Here is a 21231-nt window from a genome sequence, read left to right on the forward strand (position 1 = left end):
TGCTTTTGTCTTTATAAATTCCTTTCTCATGAAGGCTATGGGTTTGGATTGCTCTTGCTTTTCCAAGAATGTGAGAAGCATCATTAGGTTATTAACATTAGCTTCTTGGTTTTTCTGATGTGGACATACACTAATTTCTTCACGCTTAGGATTTCCTTCACTGTGGCATAGATTCCTGCATGTTGTAGTGGCACTATAATTTGATGGTAGAAACTAACATTTTCCTTAATTTCCTCTGAGGCTCATTATTTATGTAAAAGGCTATTCTATAATTTTCATGTGTTGGCACAGTGACTGTTGTTTTCTTGCCACTGATTGCTAGTTTCATTGCCCTATGATCTAATATACATGCAACAATTTTGATTTAATTGTACTTACATAAGAATGTGATATGGGCTAGTACCTGATCTGTTTTGGAGAACAGTTCATCGGCTGCTGAAAAGAATGTACATTATCTTTTTCTTGCATGGTCACTCTGTACATATCCTCAAAGTGCATGTGTTGAAAAGTTTACTTCAAGCTGGGGGTGGTGATGCACGTCTGTAAGCCCAGCACTTGGAGGCTGAGGCGGGAGGATCATTTCGAGTTCGAGACCAACCTGGGCTATGAAGCGCTCAAGGCCAGCCTGAACTGCATAGTGAGACCCTGTATTAAAAAGGCAAAAAAAAAAAAAAAAAAAGTACTTCAATTCTGATACTTCTTTGTCAGTCGTCTAGTTGACTTGTTCATTTGTGACAGTGTGTCGTGGAAATTCCCCACTGCAATTGTATTTGACTTTTCATGTGCAATAGTGTTTGTTTTATGATGTGTGCACCTCTGTTTGGTACATAAATGCTTATAATTGGTATCTCTTCCTGCTGTACTGTGCCCTTAGCCAAAGGCAGTGAATGCATGTCTTTTCATTTGTTTTGGCTTGAAATCCACTTTATTTGAAATTAGTATTGGTAATCCTGCTTTCTTCCTGTTTCCTGCTCTGAGGAATTTTTTTATTCTTTGAATTTTAATCTGTGAATTTTATTTTAAAATAGATATATTCCACACATGGAATTTGGATCTATTATTTCAATCACTGTGCTTTTATTAGTGATATGAGACTTGTATTGAGAGTTATTCTGGAACAATATGGAATTTTTCCTGTGGACATATTGGGTTCCTGTTTTTTAGTTCCTTATTCCTTACATTAATTTTTTATCATTTATTGCCCTTGTTGGCTTCATTGTTCCTTCCTGGAATACCCTTGTCAAGTTTTGTAATGCTGTTTGAAGGTAATGAACTTCTTGAGGTGCTCCTTGTCGTGGAAATACCATTTCTTCATCAATTGTGAAGGGAGGTTTTGCAGGATACATGTTAGATTGGGAAGCTGTTATCACATAGTGCTTCAAATTCTTTCAGCCCCTTGGCCTTTAAGGTTTGTGTTGAGAAGTCGACTGTGATTCTAATGCATTCACATTTGTATGTAACACGTTACCGTGTCTAATATTTGTCAACACATTGTCTCTGTGATTAATGTGTAGCAGCTTAAATATTATCTGATGTGGACAAGTTCTCTTTTGGTCCTGGCTACTTGGGGTCCTATAGGACTCAATTATCTGTATGTATATTTCCCCCTATACTTGGGAGAGTTTATTGTTTGATTTTTGTGAACAGGTTTTCTACAATATTATCGTCTTCTGATTTTGAGTCATTCCAGTTGCTCTGTCAACTTTGCATCATCCAGCAGCTATTGGATCCATTTACTTGTTGTTTTCCGGCTTTGAAGGTGTCACAGTAGTTGGTCTTTGAGGCATCACTGTGTTGTTTGTGATATGATGTCCTCACACCGGGCACTTCTGTGGCCCATACGTTCAATATAATGGTTACACTCCTGGATTTCTGTTTGAAACCATTTCATGGACACTAATTCTTTGACAAATGGTGATCCATATTTGAATACTATTCCTTAGTTCATCTGACATTCAGTTAGGTCTTCTGAAATCTCCTTTATCATTGTGTGTATTACAATCATTGCCTGTTTAATCTTCTTTGATCCTGCTGAGTATCATTTTGACCTGTTTTGTAACCTCTCCTGTCATCCTTCAGAATAATCAATGTGTGCAGCCCATGGTATTCTGTCCCTCAGTGCTCCATGGATTAGATTTGGAAGGTTTGGGAGCTTTGGAAGAAATTTCATTGCCTTTCATTCTCAAGTTCTAATTGCAATTATTGGTTGATTTGTGTGTGTGATGAGTCTTTTGGGTGTAGAGTGTAAAGACTCTTGCTACTGTGCAGATCTCTTTAGGTAGTCTCCCTTCAGTGATGCACTGTGAGTGTGGCTAAGTATCACCCTTTCTCTGTGCACTATGATCACCCACCTCAGTTAATGTTGGCAGTCAGAACTGGCCCAACACTGGCTTCACTGTAAATGTACCCTACTGTTCTTAATGTCATAAATGAAATCACAGTGTTGGCTTACAGAGAAAACTCGTTAATAGAAACCTTTCTGCATTCGTAGTACTAGCACACAATTTAGGTAATGTACTGCCATTCAAGACCAAATAGATACTGAGAAACCATAGGAAATTTTATATACCATTGTTAACCCTAGAGAAACATCCACAATTATAGTGTAAACATCATGACAACCCATGTATTGGCACACAGCTAATTGGCATGAAAATTTACAGCTTTATCACTGCTACTGGCACAGAATTATTCAACAATAATTTTTTGGACTGAACTATGTAAAAACCAGCAAAGCTTTATAGGTATACTATAAAAGACAGAATGTTAAGAACGGGGCAATGCAAAAAGAATGTGAACCCTTAAAGTAGTCAACATGAGGAGGAGGAGGGGAGGGAAGCAGGGTCAGTGGTTCCTAAAAGCACCCGAGGGCTGTTTGTACCATGAGTAAAATTTAACAAGAAAACCTCTAAAATGTAGAGTAAAATAGAAACAAAAAGAAAGTATAGAAAGAAGAAAGAGAAAAAAATTCAAGGGAGAAAACAAAAAAAAGAAAAATAAACCTGAAAAACATTTAAGAATATAGACGGGGGTGCTGGGGATTTAGCTCAGCGGCACAGCACCTGCCTGGCAAGGGCGAGGTTGTGAGTTCAATTCCCGGTACCGGAAAAACAAACAAACAAAGAATATAGACGGGAAAAGTACAAGTTTTGTGAAACAAACTGTTGAAGAATAAAGACAAACCCACTTGTTAAAAAAAAAAGAAAACGTATTCGTGATTTTTGTGTGTGCATCTTCCAGGATCTACAATTTGGGGTGTGTTCAAGCCCAGGCCTGTCCCTGCTCATGCTGGTAGATGAAGGAAGTCAGCACCCACATCTGTGCCTGATGCCGGCACCAGTAGACCCTGGAGCAGGCATGGTATTGCCATGACTTTCAAATCCAGAGTCAGTCAGTCTGCATTTAGGATATGGCCGTGAGTGTGGCCTGGGTCCTTTATCTCAGATGCCTCTGTTGTGATCGCAGCTGTCTCTAATAGTTATCTTCCACCCAGTTCCTGTGGGAAGGTAACAAACGTAGCACTGCAGAGGAACCATGTGACTACTCTGGGTCCTGTGTACAACCACCCACCCCTTCCCTGGATGGTACCTGGCAAACTAGCATCTCCAGGGCCGAGGTGGGCACTTGTACTAGTCACTCAGCAGCCACTTTTGTGGAAAGACCCGCCCAGGAGCAGGGTCACACACTGCCCTTTCAGGTCACAGGGATCCACATCTCTGAGGGTCTCCTAATACTGATTTTCCCATTATATTTCCTTATTTTGGAATCTGAATCTCAGAGAGACTGAGTGGATTTCCCGCACCACTCCAGCTTTTTCCCCAGCCTGTCTGATCTCTTTTAGTATTATGGTCTCTATGTGCATTCCCATTGCTATAAATGACTCCAACTTATTCTTCTTTATGGCAGAGAAGTACTCACCTGTGGGTAAGTGTTCTTCACTCCATCTGTTAGTCCTCTTCCTTTTCTTTTTTTAATTTTAAAGAGTAAAAGAAGGACAACATAGCCATAGGGGGATTCACCGAATTACAGGCAAAGTGGTAGGACATTATCAATGATTGTTATTTTACCTACTGGTATCATCAAGATAGTATCTCAGGAAAACAAACAGACAAATAATAGTGAGTTACAGACAAAAATGACAGGAAATTATCAGTGGTTGTTGTACCATACCCTGGTTTCTCCAAAGTGGTCTCTAGGGAAAACAAATAGAGCTATACATGAGTGATCAATCAAATCACCGACTATTCTCAATGGTTGTTGCTGAAAACACATAGTAACAAACATACATCCATTTACAAAATAGCATAGGAACAATACAAACATTACAGAGTTATGGACAGATTAGTAGGAAATCATCAACGGCTGCTGCAATACATGTTGGCATCCTCAAAAGTTGTTTCTCAGGAAAACAAAGATATGCAAGAAAGATCCAACAAGTAGTTACAGCCCAAGGGTTGCGTTCCTTTTCTATATGTATCTCTTTTATTTATCTTTCTTGACTGGCTTGAGCTAAAGTTTAAGGGAAATACATTAAAAAGTTTTCACAGTGAACATTCTCTTCCTCCTAATGTTAGGGAAAATCTTTCAGTACTTACACATTTAATGTCATTTTCCCAATGTTTTTCATAACTGACTTTACCAGACTGAGGCGAAGTACTTCAGTATCTCTTCTCCTGTAACGCTATTTTCTCATTAACGGCTTATTTTGCCAAAGGCTTTCTCTGCATCTATTGAGACAACTGTGTGTTTCATTAGCCTCAATTTTATGTATTTCTATTTTGATCTTTATGTTTTCTGCCATGTACTAGCTTTGTGTTTGGGGTGCCCTTGTTTTTCTAGGATGTTGGTGTGCATGACTAGGTTATTCATATGGACTCATTCTGTTCTTCTGATGAGGACATTTATAACCACAAACTGCTCATCTACCCTAAGGTATCCATTCCATTACTTTTCAGCACTGTTGATTCTATAATGCATAAAATCGTAAGTTATACAAAGCTCCTTTGAATTTCATGTCTGAGACATGGGGAGGACACATGCAAACATAGGAGAAATGACTGCTCTGAGCTTTGCAGCTTTGGTAAGGCCAGTGTTCTGTGTGCTTAAATTCTGTGTGTATGCCTGAAGAAAGTACTTACAAAAACAGAATCCGTGATATAATGCGGCAGTAACAAGTATGTGATCACACAAGTAGTGAATAAATCATAACACAAAACTGGAGAAAAAGTAAGTACAGACTGTTACAGTTGCTTAGTAAAACAGGTTTATTTTGTTGTTGTTACTTTTTAAACAGGCACTTACTGTCTATACAGTATGGTCTTGAATTCACTAAGTAGCCCATGTTGTTCTAGAAGTCACACAGATCCCCCTGCCTCAGCCTTCCATGCGCTAGTGTTACAGGCCTGTGCAAGGATGCCTGGCCGATAAAAGCGAGTTTCCTCAAGAATATCAGTGAAGTGAGCTGCATCTGCATTTCATGTTTCATTTTCCACATGTCCCACTGAGTTGCACAGGGTGGTTCTAATCAAGCAGTTCACCTGTGCTTGAGTGGCGGGATTACAGACAGAAACCGCCAGTACCAGGAAGACTTTTTAATGCTACACTGGCAGGAAGTAAATGTACTAGGGTAAAAATGACCTCTATTTGCACTTTTTTGTGGCTGGAATAGCAGTGTGCACTGTGCAATCCATGCTCCAGTGATGAGAAGAATGAGAAATGCGCTGCAGTAAAATTAGCCGCACCCTGAAGTATGTAAACGCTAGTACTATATTCTGCAATGTAGGATAGCTCATGAAGCACATGAGAAATTTAATATTTCATCATAAAATAGACATAAAATTTTCCCTGGTGTGGTGGTGAACGCATGTAGTATCTGCACATAGCTGAGGATTGCCGAGTGTTCGAGGCCAGCCTGGGCTACATTGTGAGATCCTGTCTCAAAAAAGGAAAATAAATAAATAAATAAGACAAAGTTGGTAAAATACGGTCCACCTGATGGCAAATTAAATTACCTAAGTATAATTAACTTAGGTTAGTATGCGGTATACTGTTCTTACTGCATTTGTCACTTTTTTATTATGAATAGAAACCCAATAGAAACATGTCCAAACATAAAAATGGTAAAAAAATTCCTGAGGATATTCTTGCTGACAAAGCCTATCAACTTATATAGCTGGTGGAGAGGTTAATTATTATACCGCATTGAACCTTCTTTGAGAAAACAGATTGCTCTGCTGGTCTCTGACAGTGGGGGCCTCACAGAAATACAGATTTTTTTGGATAATGGATGGAATAATTACCTCCCCAAAATCCTGGCAATATGAACATGAAAAGTGAAACTTCATGATACTGTACACACACATATTAATGGTTCTGCTGAAGAGAAAAATCAGGGGAAATTATGCACTGCATATAACCTGTAATTATGTTAGGATATGTACAGATATTTTCTTACAACATTAAAAACATGACATCTGCTAATTTATGTTGTTTGAAAACAGAGGAATGCTTAAGCACATGTACAGAAGTTACTAGTAATAAATTATAAAATGACAGCCAATTAAAAAACTCTTGCTGGAATAATGGCCTGCATCCAGCAAACTATTAAATACAAGCTAGTGGGAAAATGACAGCAGTTAAGGAAATTCAGTTTTAGAGTTATGTTACCCTCCAATTAGTAAATACAAAAAAGGAAACAAAAATAATAGTTAGAACACTAAGCCTACCGTCATGTAAGAAATACAAGTCATTTCACATTTGGACTGATCCACCCTGCCTCAGCCTCCAGAGTGCTGGGATGACAGGCATGCACTACTACTCCTGGCTACGTTAATTCCTAAAAGAGAATTTAAAATTCTTTAACCCAGAGATCTATTTTAAGATGGAACTTACAATATTTACACTTCAGGATATCTCCTTCGCATGTGTATTTTCTGGACAAATAATTGCTCTTTTTTAGTAACTCATTTTTTAGGTTTACACTGTATGTGATCAAAGGATTTGGAAAACATGAGTTATTACTGAGACCTTCGTATTCACAGGATTTCAAAACAATATTCATTCTTGCATGCAGAAAAGCTGGAAAGTTGTGTGCAATGCCTGTATTAATGGTTTCAAGCAGGGGTGATTTTTGCCACATGAATTGAACCAGAATGACTACAAGTGTTCCCATAAATGTTGGTATGAATCTTCTCACTGCAACGCCATGCCTTATCATTAGTGAAATGTTCTCTATTTATACTGACACTCATCAATTGATGCTATGGGCATCACGTGATGCTTCCTCACATTATTTACAAAGCACTTCTCTTCAATGGGAGTGCTTTCACGTATTTTAATGTGGAAAAATTGAAGGGCTTCCATGTATATAACATGCCCCATCATATCTTTCATGTCATTAATTTAAAAACACTCCCACATTGCTGACATATGTTACAGGTCTCGACACGAACGTTTTCATGTATGTGATGATACTTGTGTGGACTGAAATAGGTTTCATATTGTTTCGAAGGGTCTCAGTCTGATTCACGTCTAAGTCACTTCATACACTGAGTTATTGCAGTCTCCCTTAATATGCATGGGAGGCTCGTTAACGTGCAGAGGCTTTTCCTGTTTCCACAGACTTTCTCCCAAGCATGACTTATTTCATCTAACAAAACCTCTGTGTATTGAACGCATTTACACATGAGTGTGTTCCTTTATGTCTTTGACAATCATCATGTAGGCTGAAAGCTTTCCCACATTGGTTACATAGATAATGTTCCTCCCCAGTGTGAGTCCGTTCATGCTTTTGACAAACACCACCTGTGCTGAAAGCTTTCCCACACTGCTTACGTAGTGTTTCTCTCCACTGTGGGCCCTTTCATGTTCTTTGTAAGTATACTGTCTGCTGGAAGCTTTCCCCACTTTGGTTACATACTTAGGAATTTTCCCCCGTGTGAGTCAATTCATGCTTTTGGCAAACACCACGTGTCCCGAAAGCTTTCCCACATTGCTTACCTAAGTGGGGTTTCTCCCTAGTGTGATTTCTTTCATGTCTTCTAACACATTTGTTTGTGCTAAAAGCTTTGCCACATTGCTTACATGCATAGGGTTTTACACCAGAGTGCGTCATTTCATGTGATTGCCAACATTCTTTTGTCCTGAAGGCTTTCCCACATTGCTTACACACATAGGGTTTTTCGCCAGTGTGAGTCCGTTCATGTACTTGACAGTAACGTTTTCTGCTAAAAGCTTTCCCACAGTGTGTACATACAAAGGGTTTCTCTGAAATGTGACTCTGTTCATGAGCTTGACAATCACACCTTGTGCTGAAAACTTTCCCACACTGCTTACATGCATAGGGTGTCTCACCAATGTGACTTCTTTCATGTGTTCTAAAATACTTCTTTGTGCTGAAAGCTTTCCCACACTGCTTACACACATAGGGTTTCTCACCAGTGTGAGTCCATTCATGTGACTGCCAACCTTCTTTTGTCCTGAAGGCTTTCCCACATTGCTTACATATATAGGGTTTTTCATCAGTGTGAGTCCTCTCATGTACTTGACAGTAACGTTTTCTGCTAAAAGCTTTCCCACAGTGTGTACATACAAAGGGTTTCTCTGAAGTATGACTCTGTTCATGAGCTTGACAATCACACCTTGTGCTGAAAGCTTTGCCACAATGCTTACATGCATAGGGTTTCTCACCAATGTGACTTCTCTCATGTGCTCTAAAATACTTCTTTGTGCTGAAAGCTTTGCCACACTGCTTACACACATAGGGTCTCTCACCAGTGTGTGTTGTCTCGTGTGATTGCCAACCTTCTTTTGTCCTGAAAGTTTTCCCACACTGCTTACATCCATAGGGTTTTTCGCCAGTGTGAATCCTTTCATGTACTTGACAATAACATTTTCTGCTAAAAGTTTTCCCACAGTATGTACATACATAGGGTTTCTCTGAAGTGTGACTCCGTTCATGAGTTTGACAATCACACTTTGTGCTGAAAGCTTTGCCACACTGCTTACATGCATAGGGTTTCTCACCAGTGTGAGTCCTTTCATGTATGTGCCAACCTTCTTTTGTCCTGAAAGCTTTCCCACATTGCTTACACACATAGGGTTTCTCTCCAGTGTGAATTCTTTCATGAATTCGACAGGTACTACTTTTGCTGAAAGCTTTTCCACACTGCTTACATGCAAAGGGTTTCTCCCCAGTGTGACTTCTTTCATGGATTCGATAAATGTCATGGGTGCTGAAAGCTTTCCCACACTGTTTACATACATAGGGTTTTTCTCCAGTATGAATTCTTTCATGAATTCGACAAGTGTTGCTTTTGCTGAAGGCTTTCCCACACTGTTTACATACATAGGGTTTCTCCCCAGTATGATTTCTTTCATGTATTCGACAATTGCCACTTGTGCTGAAGGCTTTCCCACACTGCTTACATACGTAGGGTTTCTCCCCAGTGTGAGTCCATTCATGTACTTTACATTTTCTTTGTGTGCTGAAAGTTTTCCCACATTGCTTACACTCATAGGGTTTATCTCCACTGTGGGTTTGTTCATGTTCTTGACAGTTCTTTCTTCGGCTGTAAGCTTTCCCACATTGGTTACATACATAGGGTTTCTCTGCAGTGTGAATTCTTTCATGATTATCCAATGAACTGTTAGGGAATGGTTTTCCGTAGTGTTTCCCTACATAGGACTTGTCTCCAGAATCAGCTTCTTCATGTGCCTGAGTATCATGGTGAGAATTAAAATATGTTCCCCATGGTACACATATATACATATTCAGTTCGCTGTGACTTCTTTCCTCAATTTGAATATTGATGGGTGTAATGAATGAGATGACGTCTGACTTCTCTTCAGTGCTACTTTCTTCAGTGCAATCAGAGTAGGACTTTGCACACAGCATATATTCATGGGGTTTCTCCCCAGGACTTGTCTTTGCATGTTTCTGAAAGGACTGAAGTTCTGTGCAGGTTTTCCCTTCTTTGTCACAGGCAGACAGCTTCTCTTGCAATCCCTGTTTCTCATATGGTTTGAGTGCAGAGTTTGCCATGATGGGCCCATCTGCTGATGAAGGGCCAACCAGGGGCCTTCTAGAGGAAATGCCTTCACCTGGTTTTAAAGCAACAACTTTCACAAGCACGTTTGTATCCAGAGTCTGAGAAACCATTTCTCCATGCTGATTCTGTAAGTTGTATTCACAGGATTGGTCTAACTCTTCAGTTCTGTAAAATGGGAGAGTAACAAAACAACCCATCACATTTAATGGTGTCTCTTATAATGATTCACCACGAAGAGATCTGGCTCAATGCCCCCTAAGAACATTTACTCATCCTCTTACTGTACATGCTGCACAATGGCTTGGGCACAGCGTTGACTCAAAGTGTAGGATTCACTTGGGAATTTGTACTCAACCTATTTGCAACACACAATACGGACTTACATTTTGAGGATTTGGAACACACCTGGATGCAACTTGTTCCATGTATTGATGACTTTTGATATATTTTCCTCCATGAGCCCACCCACTCCCCTTCCCCCGAGCCTCCTCACCCACGCCAGAGTGTCTGCCTCTGTTTACCACCATCTCTCCTCTATTTACACCTTAATTCATGTTGTGGGATTCTCATACAAGATACAGCTTGTGACATTGCAATTTCTGTCTGACTTATTTAGTCCAACATTACGGGCTCTAGATCCACGCGTATCTTGGTGAGTGCCATCACTTCATTCTTTCGTGGATGAATACTATTCCGTTATGTGTACACACCGCATGTTTTCCAGGGTTGGAAACTGCACCCAGAGTTTTAGCATGAGATTCATTCATGTGCTTTTTATTTCAGTACAGAGTCTCCTCAATCATTAAGGTGCAGGATGAGCATGAATGCATAGTCTTCCTGCTTCAGCTTCCTAGAGTCCTGTGATTCCAAGCGTGCCCCTATGCGCACAGGCTCTCCCATGTATCCTTAATCAACTCATCTGTGAATGAGCTTTTTTAGAGCTTAGTTTTTCTAAGTTGTACTGCTAGAAATGAGTGTTTAAGCAGCTCTGTAATATGGTTACTTTAACACTGTAGGAAACGTGCAGTAAAAGTACAGTTCGATACAGCAGTGTGCAGTTGGCATGCCTGCCATTTTGGGAGGCTGAGGCAGGAGTATCACTGTGAGTTTGTGGCCACCCTGCACTATACACAGAGAAACTGTCTCCAAAGATACAAAAATAAAGTACGGTTGGATAAAGGAGATGTCAACTTTTCCTTTTTCTGTGGAATCTCTATACTCATTTCTATAGATGTTATAGCACATTGATAGTCCCACCAATAACATGGGGATGCACCTTCTAATATTTTGGAATGTGAGTGAACTGTGGGCTTGGGAGGACTGCTTGAAAATAAATGTGATCAAAACACTGGCATTCGTTTGCATTTTGAATATATCCACAACATTAGCAACTTTTCAAATACTGAATGTGTGTTTCACATTTAACTACACATAATATTACGTGTAATTTGTGTGATGCAAAAGTGGTCTTTTAAAAAGATGAGTGTACACAATTAGAATTTAGCTCTCAGTGTGCATACAAAATTTTTTGTATAGCCTTCTGTCCTCAAAGCCTAAATGCAATTTCATTCAACATATGCATAAATCTGAGCATGGAAGAAATTTGAACTTTTTAATTTTAATTTTTAAAATTTCAGACAGGTTCTCACTCTGTAGGTGATGCTGGCGTTGAACGTACTATGTGGTGCAGTCCGGCTAGGAACTTGTCGTACCTTCCTGCCTAGATCTCTGCAGTATTGGGAATACAGCCAAGCACCAACTCATCTGATTGCTCTTTTACATTACTTCAGTGATGTCAGTTTTGGCAATAACATGAGTACCGCCTACATTTGAGATATTATAATATTTCCAATACTCAGTTATCAGTTTAGAGATATTCAATGTGTATGCGGCTATGGAGAACTTTGTGAGATTAAAGAAGTCTGAACATGATCCTGTTTGCACAGTTTGCTTGGGCTTCGTATTTTGACACTTGAGGAACTTTCTTCTTTTTATTTTTTTGTTTTTTTTTTCCAGTACCAGGAATCGAACTCACGACCTCGCGCTTGCCAGGCAGGCGCTGTGCCACTGAGCTAAATCCCCAGCCCTGAGGAACTTTCCTCTCAGAGTGCAAATTACCTTACGTGTTTCCGGAAATTTCTGTATTCATCCTCGATGTGCTGGCCATCTGAGTTCGTTCCTAAAGTGTACAAACAGAAATATAATGAAGACCTGCTACACACATGAAAATCCGTAGATTCAAGTTTGATACAGTAAAATGTGACCATGCCTGTAAGATGCATTAGAACATTTCAACCTTCCCATTAAGGAAACTGCTGACGAGCACGACTCAACGCTCTCTGATTACATAAATGAGACAATGGTATCCTCCTTACCTATGGCAGCCAGGTTCATGAAGATTTCCCACATCACATCTCTGTAGAGCTCCTTCTGGGATGGATCCAGCAAAGCCCACTCCTCCCTGGAGAAGTTCACAGCCACATCCTCAAAGGTCACGGACTCCTACATCATCAAACGTATTTCCGGGAAGAAGAGTGAGATTCACAACATGAACCATTTTAACTCTACTCATAAAAGGCTCGTATGAAGCAGAGTTTTACAAAAGTAAAACTTCATGTCTTGGCCATCAAATACTTTTTCACCATCCATTTGCACTCGTCACAAAGGAAGTTTGAGTCTACACTGGAATTTAGTGCTAAAGCAACAGAGGAATGGGAACCCTGCTTCTCCCGCTGGTTAAACTGAGGTTCAGTTGTACAAAGTCACTGAAGCATGTGTCATAGAAGGAGCCTGCAAATCAGAATCCAAGGTAAAAAGCAAGTAGACAAATACGAACTACTCCGAGGCATCAAAGAAAATGTCTTTTTTTCTCAACTTATTACTCAAGGGGTGGATCCCTTCCTTCTGATTCAACTTAGCCAGTATTTTGAAACATCAACCTGTTTCAATAGACAAACCCCTAGGAGAACACTAAGCTAACTTTATGAATGGTAATTGGAAAGCTAATAAAAATTACAGTTTTTATAGAAGAAAGCCTAAGAACAGTGAAATTGGAAGCTGGGCGTGGTGACGCATGCCTGTAATCCCAGCACGTGGGAGGCTGAGACAGGAAGATTACTGTGAGTTCAAGACCAGCATGTCTGCCAAGTGAGCTCAAGGCCAGCCTGAGCTACATAGTGAGACCCTGACTCAAAAAGAAAAAAAAAAGAAAAAAAATGGATTAAGGAAGCAGTACCATGTATGCTATGGCTCAGTGATCTGAAAGATGCCGTAAGGGAGAAAAATGGGGGATGGATACAATGAAAATATACGTGAAATACACTGATCACCAAGATTTTGCAAACCTAGCAAGCACTAGCCATGAAAGGAAAAACCACAGAATAAATCTTTCACTTACATACATGCATTCAAGTGTGAGCTTCTTTTAGGTACAAAAAGAATTTCAAAATCCACTCTGAAGGGCACTGTTCTATTAGTACAGCAAATTTTAGACTACAGAGAAGGAAGAGAGTCTTCAGTGGGCTCACACGGAATAGAATATGTCTTAGTTACATTTTTCTCATTGCAGAGACAAAATTTCCAACACCCAAAATTAAGGAGGGAACATTTATTGTAGTTCACACTTTGTAGCGGTTTCTGCCCATAATGGGCTGGATCCAAGGGAGTGTGCCGTGCAGAGGGGCACTGCAGAGGAGAAAGAGTCCGTGGCAGGCAGAGGGCAGCAAAAGCAGCAAGCACAAAGCAGTAAGCAACAGCAGCAACTCTCTTTCTGCTACTTGTACTTTATCCAGGATACCTGGGTGGTACTTACAATCCCATGAATCAATCCCATTTTCATACACTATTGACCCAGGCACCTCTGAAAAGATCTATCTATGATTGACTGAGCCTTTGGTGGGACATCTAGACACAAACCACAACATACTATTGATTCATGATAGAGCTCTTAGGGCACAAAGGGGCACAAGTGACATTCTGTGCAATAGAGGACGAGGGAGAAACATGCTATTCTTCATACGCCTTGTACAATAATTAAACTACATCCTGAAGTGGGAAAGGTAAACTAGAACACTTTTTGAAGTAACACAAAAGTGTTTCCACAAAAGAAAATCATGATGTTATCAGAATTAGAGGGAGACATTCAGAAAAAGAGGGAGACGCTCAAATGTAAATCATGGTACATAAAAGCAAAGAAGTGGTAAGTACATTTGCAGTGTATGCCACAAAAAGAATTTGAACCAAATAAAAAGAACACATAAGAAGAAAAGTAGAACATTTAAACCTCAAGAGAAAACAGCAAACAGAAAAAAAGAACCATGATTTTCTCTGAGGAAATAGGCAAAGGGAGAAGAATTGTGGAAAGACACAACTAACATGCAGACTTACGTAAAAAATGAAGGACGAAATGATATACTCCACAGCCATATCCTGTACTTCGTAGTATCCCAAAATCTACACAGAGTGACTTTATTCCAACTCTAGAAAATACAGCACATGTTGTTCCTGAAGAAAAATGGGATTCTTTTTGCATCTATCAAAAACTACATTTGAAAAAACTGCAACCATGTGACCACCAGAATTGAGAGGAAACTGCCTTGCTTCTGACACTGGCATGATCACGTATGAAACATAGCGAGACAAACGAACCACACAGAATGGTTTTCCATGGGGACTCACTTCTATGGGACTGATGGAATATTTCAAGGTGCCAAATCTAAAAGAATACTGCACAGTGACAACTACAGATGGTAAATTCCCCCGCAGCAGCACGGTAAATAGGACGGTGTTACCCATGGGGAAGACAAGGACGAGGCTAACAGGGTTTCCCTGGATGCTCTTGACCCTGCCCAAGGCTCAGTTTAAAACTTTTACAGGGTTCTGATGACATTTAGATTATTATGATTGCTTAATCTCACCAAAAGCTTTTTTGAGAATAAATTTAACTGCAAAATATATAAACACTACTATTTGTAGTATTCAGGGTTTACAAGGGAATGTAGTTAATACAGGACATAATTTATAAGATCATTTTATAATGTTCACCCAAAGCGTCAAATGCAGAAGAGTGGGAGATCTTCCACTCCTCGAGAACCAAAGTATCTGGCTGAGGGCTGCAGCCCGTGGCAATGTCCTCCACGAGTCCAGCTGGAGGTCTTCAGCCCACAACAATGTCTCATGGAAGTCTGGATCAAGGACCTGCGCTGGGAAGGCCCAAAGGTCAGTGGTAGAAGCTGGAAAATCTGTGCCAGAGGGATGAGGGATCTGTTCCAGCAGGTTGAGACATCCATACTGGAGCCAGGAAACAAAGGTATCCAGGGAGGGTACACTGACCTGTTCTATTAACAAAAATGACGATCATTGCCTCAAAGAGGCTTATAATAAAATGACAGACATTTCTATAGTTCAAAAATTATGACAGTTTTAGGGTCCTAGTTGCAGAAAGAGGGGAAGATTCCATTTTAAAAACTGTACTACACAACTAATCTAAACTGTGCAGACATCTACAGCCAGAAGAATTCAAGGACTTCTTCCAAACTGGCCATCCAACATTTTCAGCTAGAAACTGTTACAACATTCTAGATATAAAAACAAGTGAAGAGTTGATGGTGTTTAATTTAACCAAGCATCGTGAACTTGGCAAACAGAAGTGATTTAAAAACCAAGCCACCACACCAGAGCTTGGGGATGCACATCTGCAGTCACACCAGTGTCACGGAACAACACAAGAAGATCACGAGTTAAAGCCGCACCCTGTACAACACACTGGGACTCAGCCTCAGAACTTAATACTGATGCTGGTGCTGCTGCTACTGCTCCCACTAGAAGGAAGAATTTCTAAAAATGGATGCAGCTGAGAGTGAATGTCTTGGATTGAAGGCAAACTACTCATCCAATCACAGGCAATGCTTCCCCGATTCTTTGAGCCCACAACAAAGCCAGCCACAATTTTCTAAATTTTAATTTTGCCCCATATGTATTTAGGTAACTTATTAAGAGAAGACGTTAATCAAACATTTCTAGAATTTCTCTTTACACCGTGGAACTTTGACTCATATTCAACTCCAGCCAGCATACCACCTCCTGTTTACTGTCTCACTAAAACACGTCAACTTCAAGGGCAAACCTCTTCTACTGCAAGAGCTGAATTTCCGCATTCCACCACCCCCGCCTTTCCCACATTTCACCCCTTCTCTGCTCATCCCTGGATCCAAAATCCATTTATACCTAAGAACTGATAGGCAAGCCGACCAGACACTGGAGCTCAAACACTCCATCAGTACTCCTTTACGAAAACAGCTACCTCAGCAAGCATTTCATTATTTAAAAGATTTATACAAACTACTCAAGGCTGTATGGATCACGTGAGAGATGGGACCCATGACTTTTTTGAGTATACCCAAGTGACAATTACATGAGGACGGTCCGCTTCAAATACAGCATCAGCTACTGGTCAGCATGCCGGCCCTTTGGGAAGTTGCCATTTGAAAAGTTACTCCATTTCCTTCTTCAAAATATTAGTAATTCCTCTCCAAATTTCTTGCTTTACTAAACACACTAATGGAAACTTCCTTTTATTCTTACTGCTTTTAACGTTGTGAATTTAACAATGAAATTTAGCAAGCGTGATGGTTGTTCAACCACTGACTCTCATTACCAGCAATGTTAAATATTTTTTCAGATTTTCTCACATATTATCAACAGCAAACAATGCCTTTTACAGTGTGAAAAGGGAGTTAGAAATACAGGCCTTCGTCGTCGTCACAATGAAGACCAGGTCTGAGGACACAACTTCTGGGTTTGGACCCTGAATTCTAGCATGATTAAATTCAGCATCAGCGGGTGTCACACCCAGCTTCCTGCTACTGGGACAGAACACCCCGGACCCGATACACAAAGGAGAGGACTTCATGCCTCCCAGTTTCAGTCCATGGTGTGCTGGGAATAAGGCAGAAAGAGGACGGCGGGAAGCAGGACGGAAGGAAAGTGCCAGGAAGCAGAGAGAAGGGAGAAGACAGAGGACAGGACGCACTTTTCCAAGTCGCTCTCGAGTGACACCGCCATGCAGGGTCCAGATCCTACGGCACAGTCACGTACTGAACACATCGACGGGCGAGCGCAATGTGAGCACCTGGCCCCACAGTCCAAACCACTTACCCACACGAGACATGGGGGGCGTTGGAGACGCCCGTCAGGACACCAGGGCTGCTGCCGGGAGGAACAGCACGGGACACCCAGCACGTCACAGCTGCACACGTGTGAGGTCGGAGTCTCTGCCGCCCGCTGACGTCACGGCACCTTCTGCAGAGCAGCAAGGCTGCAGGCACTGAGCTGCCTACGCCAGGACTCTGGCCATGCTGAAGTCACCAGGACAGGCTAAAAACCGAGGTCCTGGTTGCTGCCACGTCCTCACCCCGAGGGCCAGGAGGACCCAGGTTGTAGCCTCAGCAGCTGACATGTGAGAACAGACAGCACAGCTCACGAGGAGAGACCCAAGTCCTGCTGAGGCTTGTTCCATACATGTACCAAAATCAACAGCTACGAAACAACTGGAAACAATGCAAATCAGAATCTGAGGAGTAGCTGAGGGAAATCGCTGAAACACAAACTTCTCTACAATTGTTTGGGTAACAGCCTGGGGGAAAGAAATGACAATCTTATATTTAAAACACTCTAACACCCTTAATCATTAACTCCTTCAAAATTCCAAAGAGAGCCAGAGATATAGCTCAGTGGCATAAGCGCCTGCTTGGCAAGCGCAAGGTCCTGAGTTCAATCCCCGGTACCAAAAAACAACAACAACGAAAAGCAAACAAACAAACAAAAATTCCAAAGAGTTTGGACCAATAACACTGCTTAGTGATGTGATGGTAAAGCCATGAACGAGCATGCAGAAATCCAGCCTGTGGCCCCCTCTGAGTGTCGTTAGATGAAATCAAACAATGAGCTAGAAGTAAGCATATGTGATCTGCTCACCAGAAGCATGACGGTGTGAAGCTTTATACATGTCCATGTTAAATGTAAAAGAAATAACTTATGTCTAAATTTGTTTTCCTTAAGATTAGTCTTCTGGGCCAGGGATATAGCTCAGCGGCACAAGTTCCTGCCTGGCAAGCGCAAGGTCCTGAGTTCAATTCCCGGTACCAAAAAAAAAAAAAATTAAGATTAGTCCTCTAGTTTTCAAGAATATGAAATCCTTATGGATAAATCATGAAAAAAATTTCTAAATCCTTAAGAAAACTTCTCTCTCTCTCTCTCTCTCTCTCTCTCTCTCTCTCTCTCACACACACATACACACACACACACACATACAAACTAAAAACAACATGCATCAAAAAGAGCCATGGGGAAAAATTCACAAGAGAACACACACTCAGAATTTTAAACATATTCCTGAGCTTACACCCCACTCTCACTGTGCCCCATGCACCCAATGAGTCTCAGTTCCAAGGGGTGAAAAACAGGCGACAGCAGCCAGGGATATAGCTTAGCGGCATAAGTGCCTGCCTGGCAAGCACAAGGTCCTGAGTTCGATTCCTGATACCAAAAAAAAAAAAGCAGGCAACACCAGGAAATTTGAATTGGGATATTACACACATGCATATTTTAACCAAATGTTATTGGTACATTTTAGACATACACAATGATCACAATCACAAGAATTTGTACCTGTACATGATATAAACTGATTCCTCTTTTCAATTCCCCTACTCTCCCTTCAATGCCTCTTCCTCTCTACATTTACAAAAGCTTTCTCTCCATTTTTTCCTTCTTTTTTCATTTTTTTTACCTTTCCCATTTTTCCTCCTCTTTCCTTGTTCCCCTTGCCATGTGAACATTTTCTATTTCACAATATGTAGTACACAGATTGGTCCTTACTTGCACTTGCAGTTTCTCACACCACAGAAACAGTGCTGTATCACTCACACTCACACGCCCACACGCACACACGCACGCATGCACACTTCTGAGCCTTTCTCCCAGGGAAAAACTGCATTCTTTTCTTTCCCAAGGCTTAATTCTCAAAAGAACCAAAACTCACCCATTCACTGAAGGTTGACCTGCTTCTTCACCAAATTTCCCTTTAAAATTTAAACGTATGTTTTGTGCTGAACACTCAGAAAGTCTCCTACGTGACAGGCAGGCACGAAGTTCAGTTCTCACAGCACCCACAGTTTGCACAGTTCTGTCACATTCAGAGCCCAGGTCTCACGCAAAGCCACAGAATCTGATTCCAAAAGTAAATGTCTTGAAGGGACATACTATAAAAAGGGATAGATATTTACACTGTCTGGGAATTATAATAGTTTTAGGTTCCCTGTTCCAGATTCTGGGGAGAATAGTCTTTAAAAAAAAACAACAGTACTGCCCAAACACCACTAGGGTGACACCTACAAAAGCTTGTTTTACAGATGGAAGAAACTAAAGATTTCTTCTACACTGGTTCCTGCACATTATCTAGGGGGCAAGATTACAATTTCTTGGAATCAAACGAAGTGCTGATGACGTTCACTTTAACGCTACACTGTGATCTTGTACACAGAAGTAACGTCAAAGCCCCACCGGAGCAGGGCTTGGTCCCGCCCACCTGCATTCAGACCACTCTCACAGGCTGGGCAACAGCATCGCGTTCCACCCCCAGCTTACACGACACAGACTCACTGTGCAATTAACTTCAAAGAATAAAAAGTAAATATGTGTAGCTCAGAGCAAATGCCCTGAACGCAATCTGAAATGCCCGTCCCGTGACACTCGGGTAAAGCTGTTTAATGAAATTTTTATCATATAACAAGCCAGACGTAAATTTCTATGCTCCAATTTTGCCTCACAATACATGTTAACAGAAGTCTCATTACGGTAATTTTAACTAGACTTCTCAAAACTTAGCTGGCCTATGACCTCTGCGTCATATTCAACAGAAGACAGCATCAGGGGAGAAAATGGTAAATTAAGAAGAACTTCTCAAGGAAGCCACTGAAAAGACCAACTAAAGCTAATCAAAGGTAGAGAAAATGTAGAAGATAACGCGAATTGAATTATCAGTATATGTACAGAAATTTATTCCAGAACATTTCCCAAGCATGAGAAAAGACTCAAAACTCAAGCAGGGGAGGTGCAAAGAACCATGATGAACAAGTGCTCAGTAAGAGAAACCCTTTCCAAATAGCCAAATATCCAACAGAAAGATTTTTCCAACCAGTCACAGAAAAACAATGAATTACATGCGAAGATAAACACGTCAGAATTACATGAGACATCTCAACACAGAACTTTAAAGCCAGAGGAGGTTGCAGTTGGACTGAACTATTTCAGCCTGAAAAGTACACAGCTTCCAGCCTAGTTTATTTTCCTGTTTGTTTGTTTTCTGTTTTTTTCCAGTACCGGGAATCGAACTCACGACCTTGCCCTTGCCGGGCAGGCGCTGTGCCGCTGAGCTAAATCCCCAGCCCCTTCCAGCCTAGTTGAACGTATCACCATGTGTTCCTTCTCGCTACATCAAGAAATAAGCTCAGTTCATGAAAAGTACCAGCTCAAGAGATGTAAGACTATGGGAACTAGCACTCTAGAAAATACTCAAGAATATCCTACCCTGAAATGATGCGACCAGTAAAACGGAAAATCCCAAAGAAATAAAAATGCCAAGCAAGGTCAACAGGGAAGCAACAACAAAGACAGGCAGAAAATAAGAACAAAAGAGTCACCATCAAAAAAGAGTAAAATGAAGCCAGGAGTGGTGGCGCACGCCTGTAATCTCAGCACTGGGAGGCTGAGGCAGGAGGTCATTGCAAGTTGGAGGCCAGCCTGGGCTACAAAGTGAGCTCAAGGCCAGCCTGAACTGCACAGCAACACCCTGTCTCCAAGAGCCAAAAGAAGTCATGGTATCATCTGTGAGGCTAGCTAGGGAGAGTCTGCTACCTACCCACAGAGCAACAGCCCAAGGGACTCATGTGCTGGTGCAGGGGCCTGGGTACTTGGACTTGATGATCCAACTAGGACCCTGGCCAGCTGTTAGATCATGTCCCAGGCTGCCCTGCGGGAACGCTGCCATGCCAATGGGGTGTGAGAAAAGGACTGCATCTCAGACTGCAGGAGGCAAGGCAGCATGGTTCATGGTTCTCCTCTGCAGGAGAATGGGTGCTCTGATCCACAGCGACCGTCAGGTCAGCAGCATCACTCACAACAC

The 21231-nt window shown here is 41.2% G+C and overlaps 2 protein-coding genes across 2 annotated transcripts in view; one reads left to right on the forward strand and one right to left on the reverse strand.

Annotated features, from left to right (window-relative positions):
• The window catches only part of LOC102004182 (zinc finger protein 14-like), a 95486-nt gene that overhangs the window by 25318 nt on the left and 48937 nt on the right, over positions 1-21231 (forward strand). The gene's annotated exons all lie outside the window — the stretch shown is intronic.
• Positions 5241-21231, reverse strand: part of LOC102022719 (zinc finger protein 14-like) — a 38570-nt gene continuing 22579 nt past the window's right edge. Inside the window, exons 5-7 of the mRNA XM_013505549.1 lie at positions 12425-12551; positions 12168-12228; positions 5241-10214 (exon numbers count right to left, since the gene is read on the reverse strand). Of these exons, the coding sequence (XP_013361003.1) occupies positions 7919-10214; positions 12168-12228; positions 12425-12551 (2484 nt within the window). The 3' untranslated portion in view covers positions 5241-7918. The remainder of the gene's footprint in view (positions 10215-12167; positions 12229-12424; positions 12552-21231) is intronic.

This window comes from Chinchilla lanigera, unplaced genomic scaffold, assembly GCF_000276665.1.
Source record: "Chinchilla lanigera isolate Chin_1 unplaced genomic scaffold, ChiLan1.0 scaffold00098, whole genome shotgun sequence".
NCBI classification, from domain to species: Eukaryota; Metazoa; Chordata; class Mammalia; order Rodentia; family Chinchillidae; genus Chinchilla; species Chinchilla lanigera.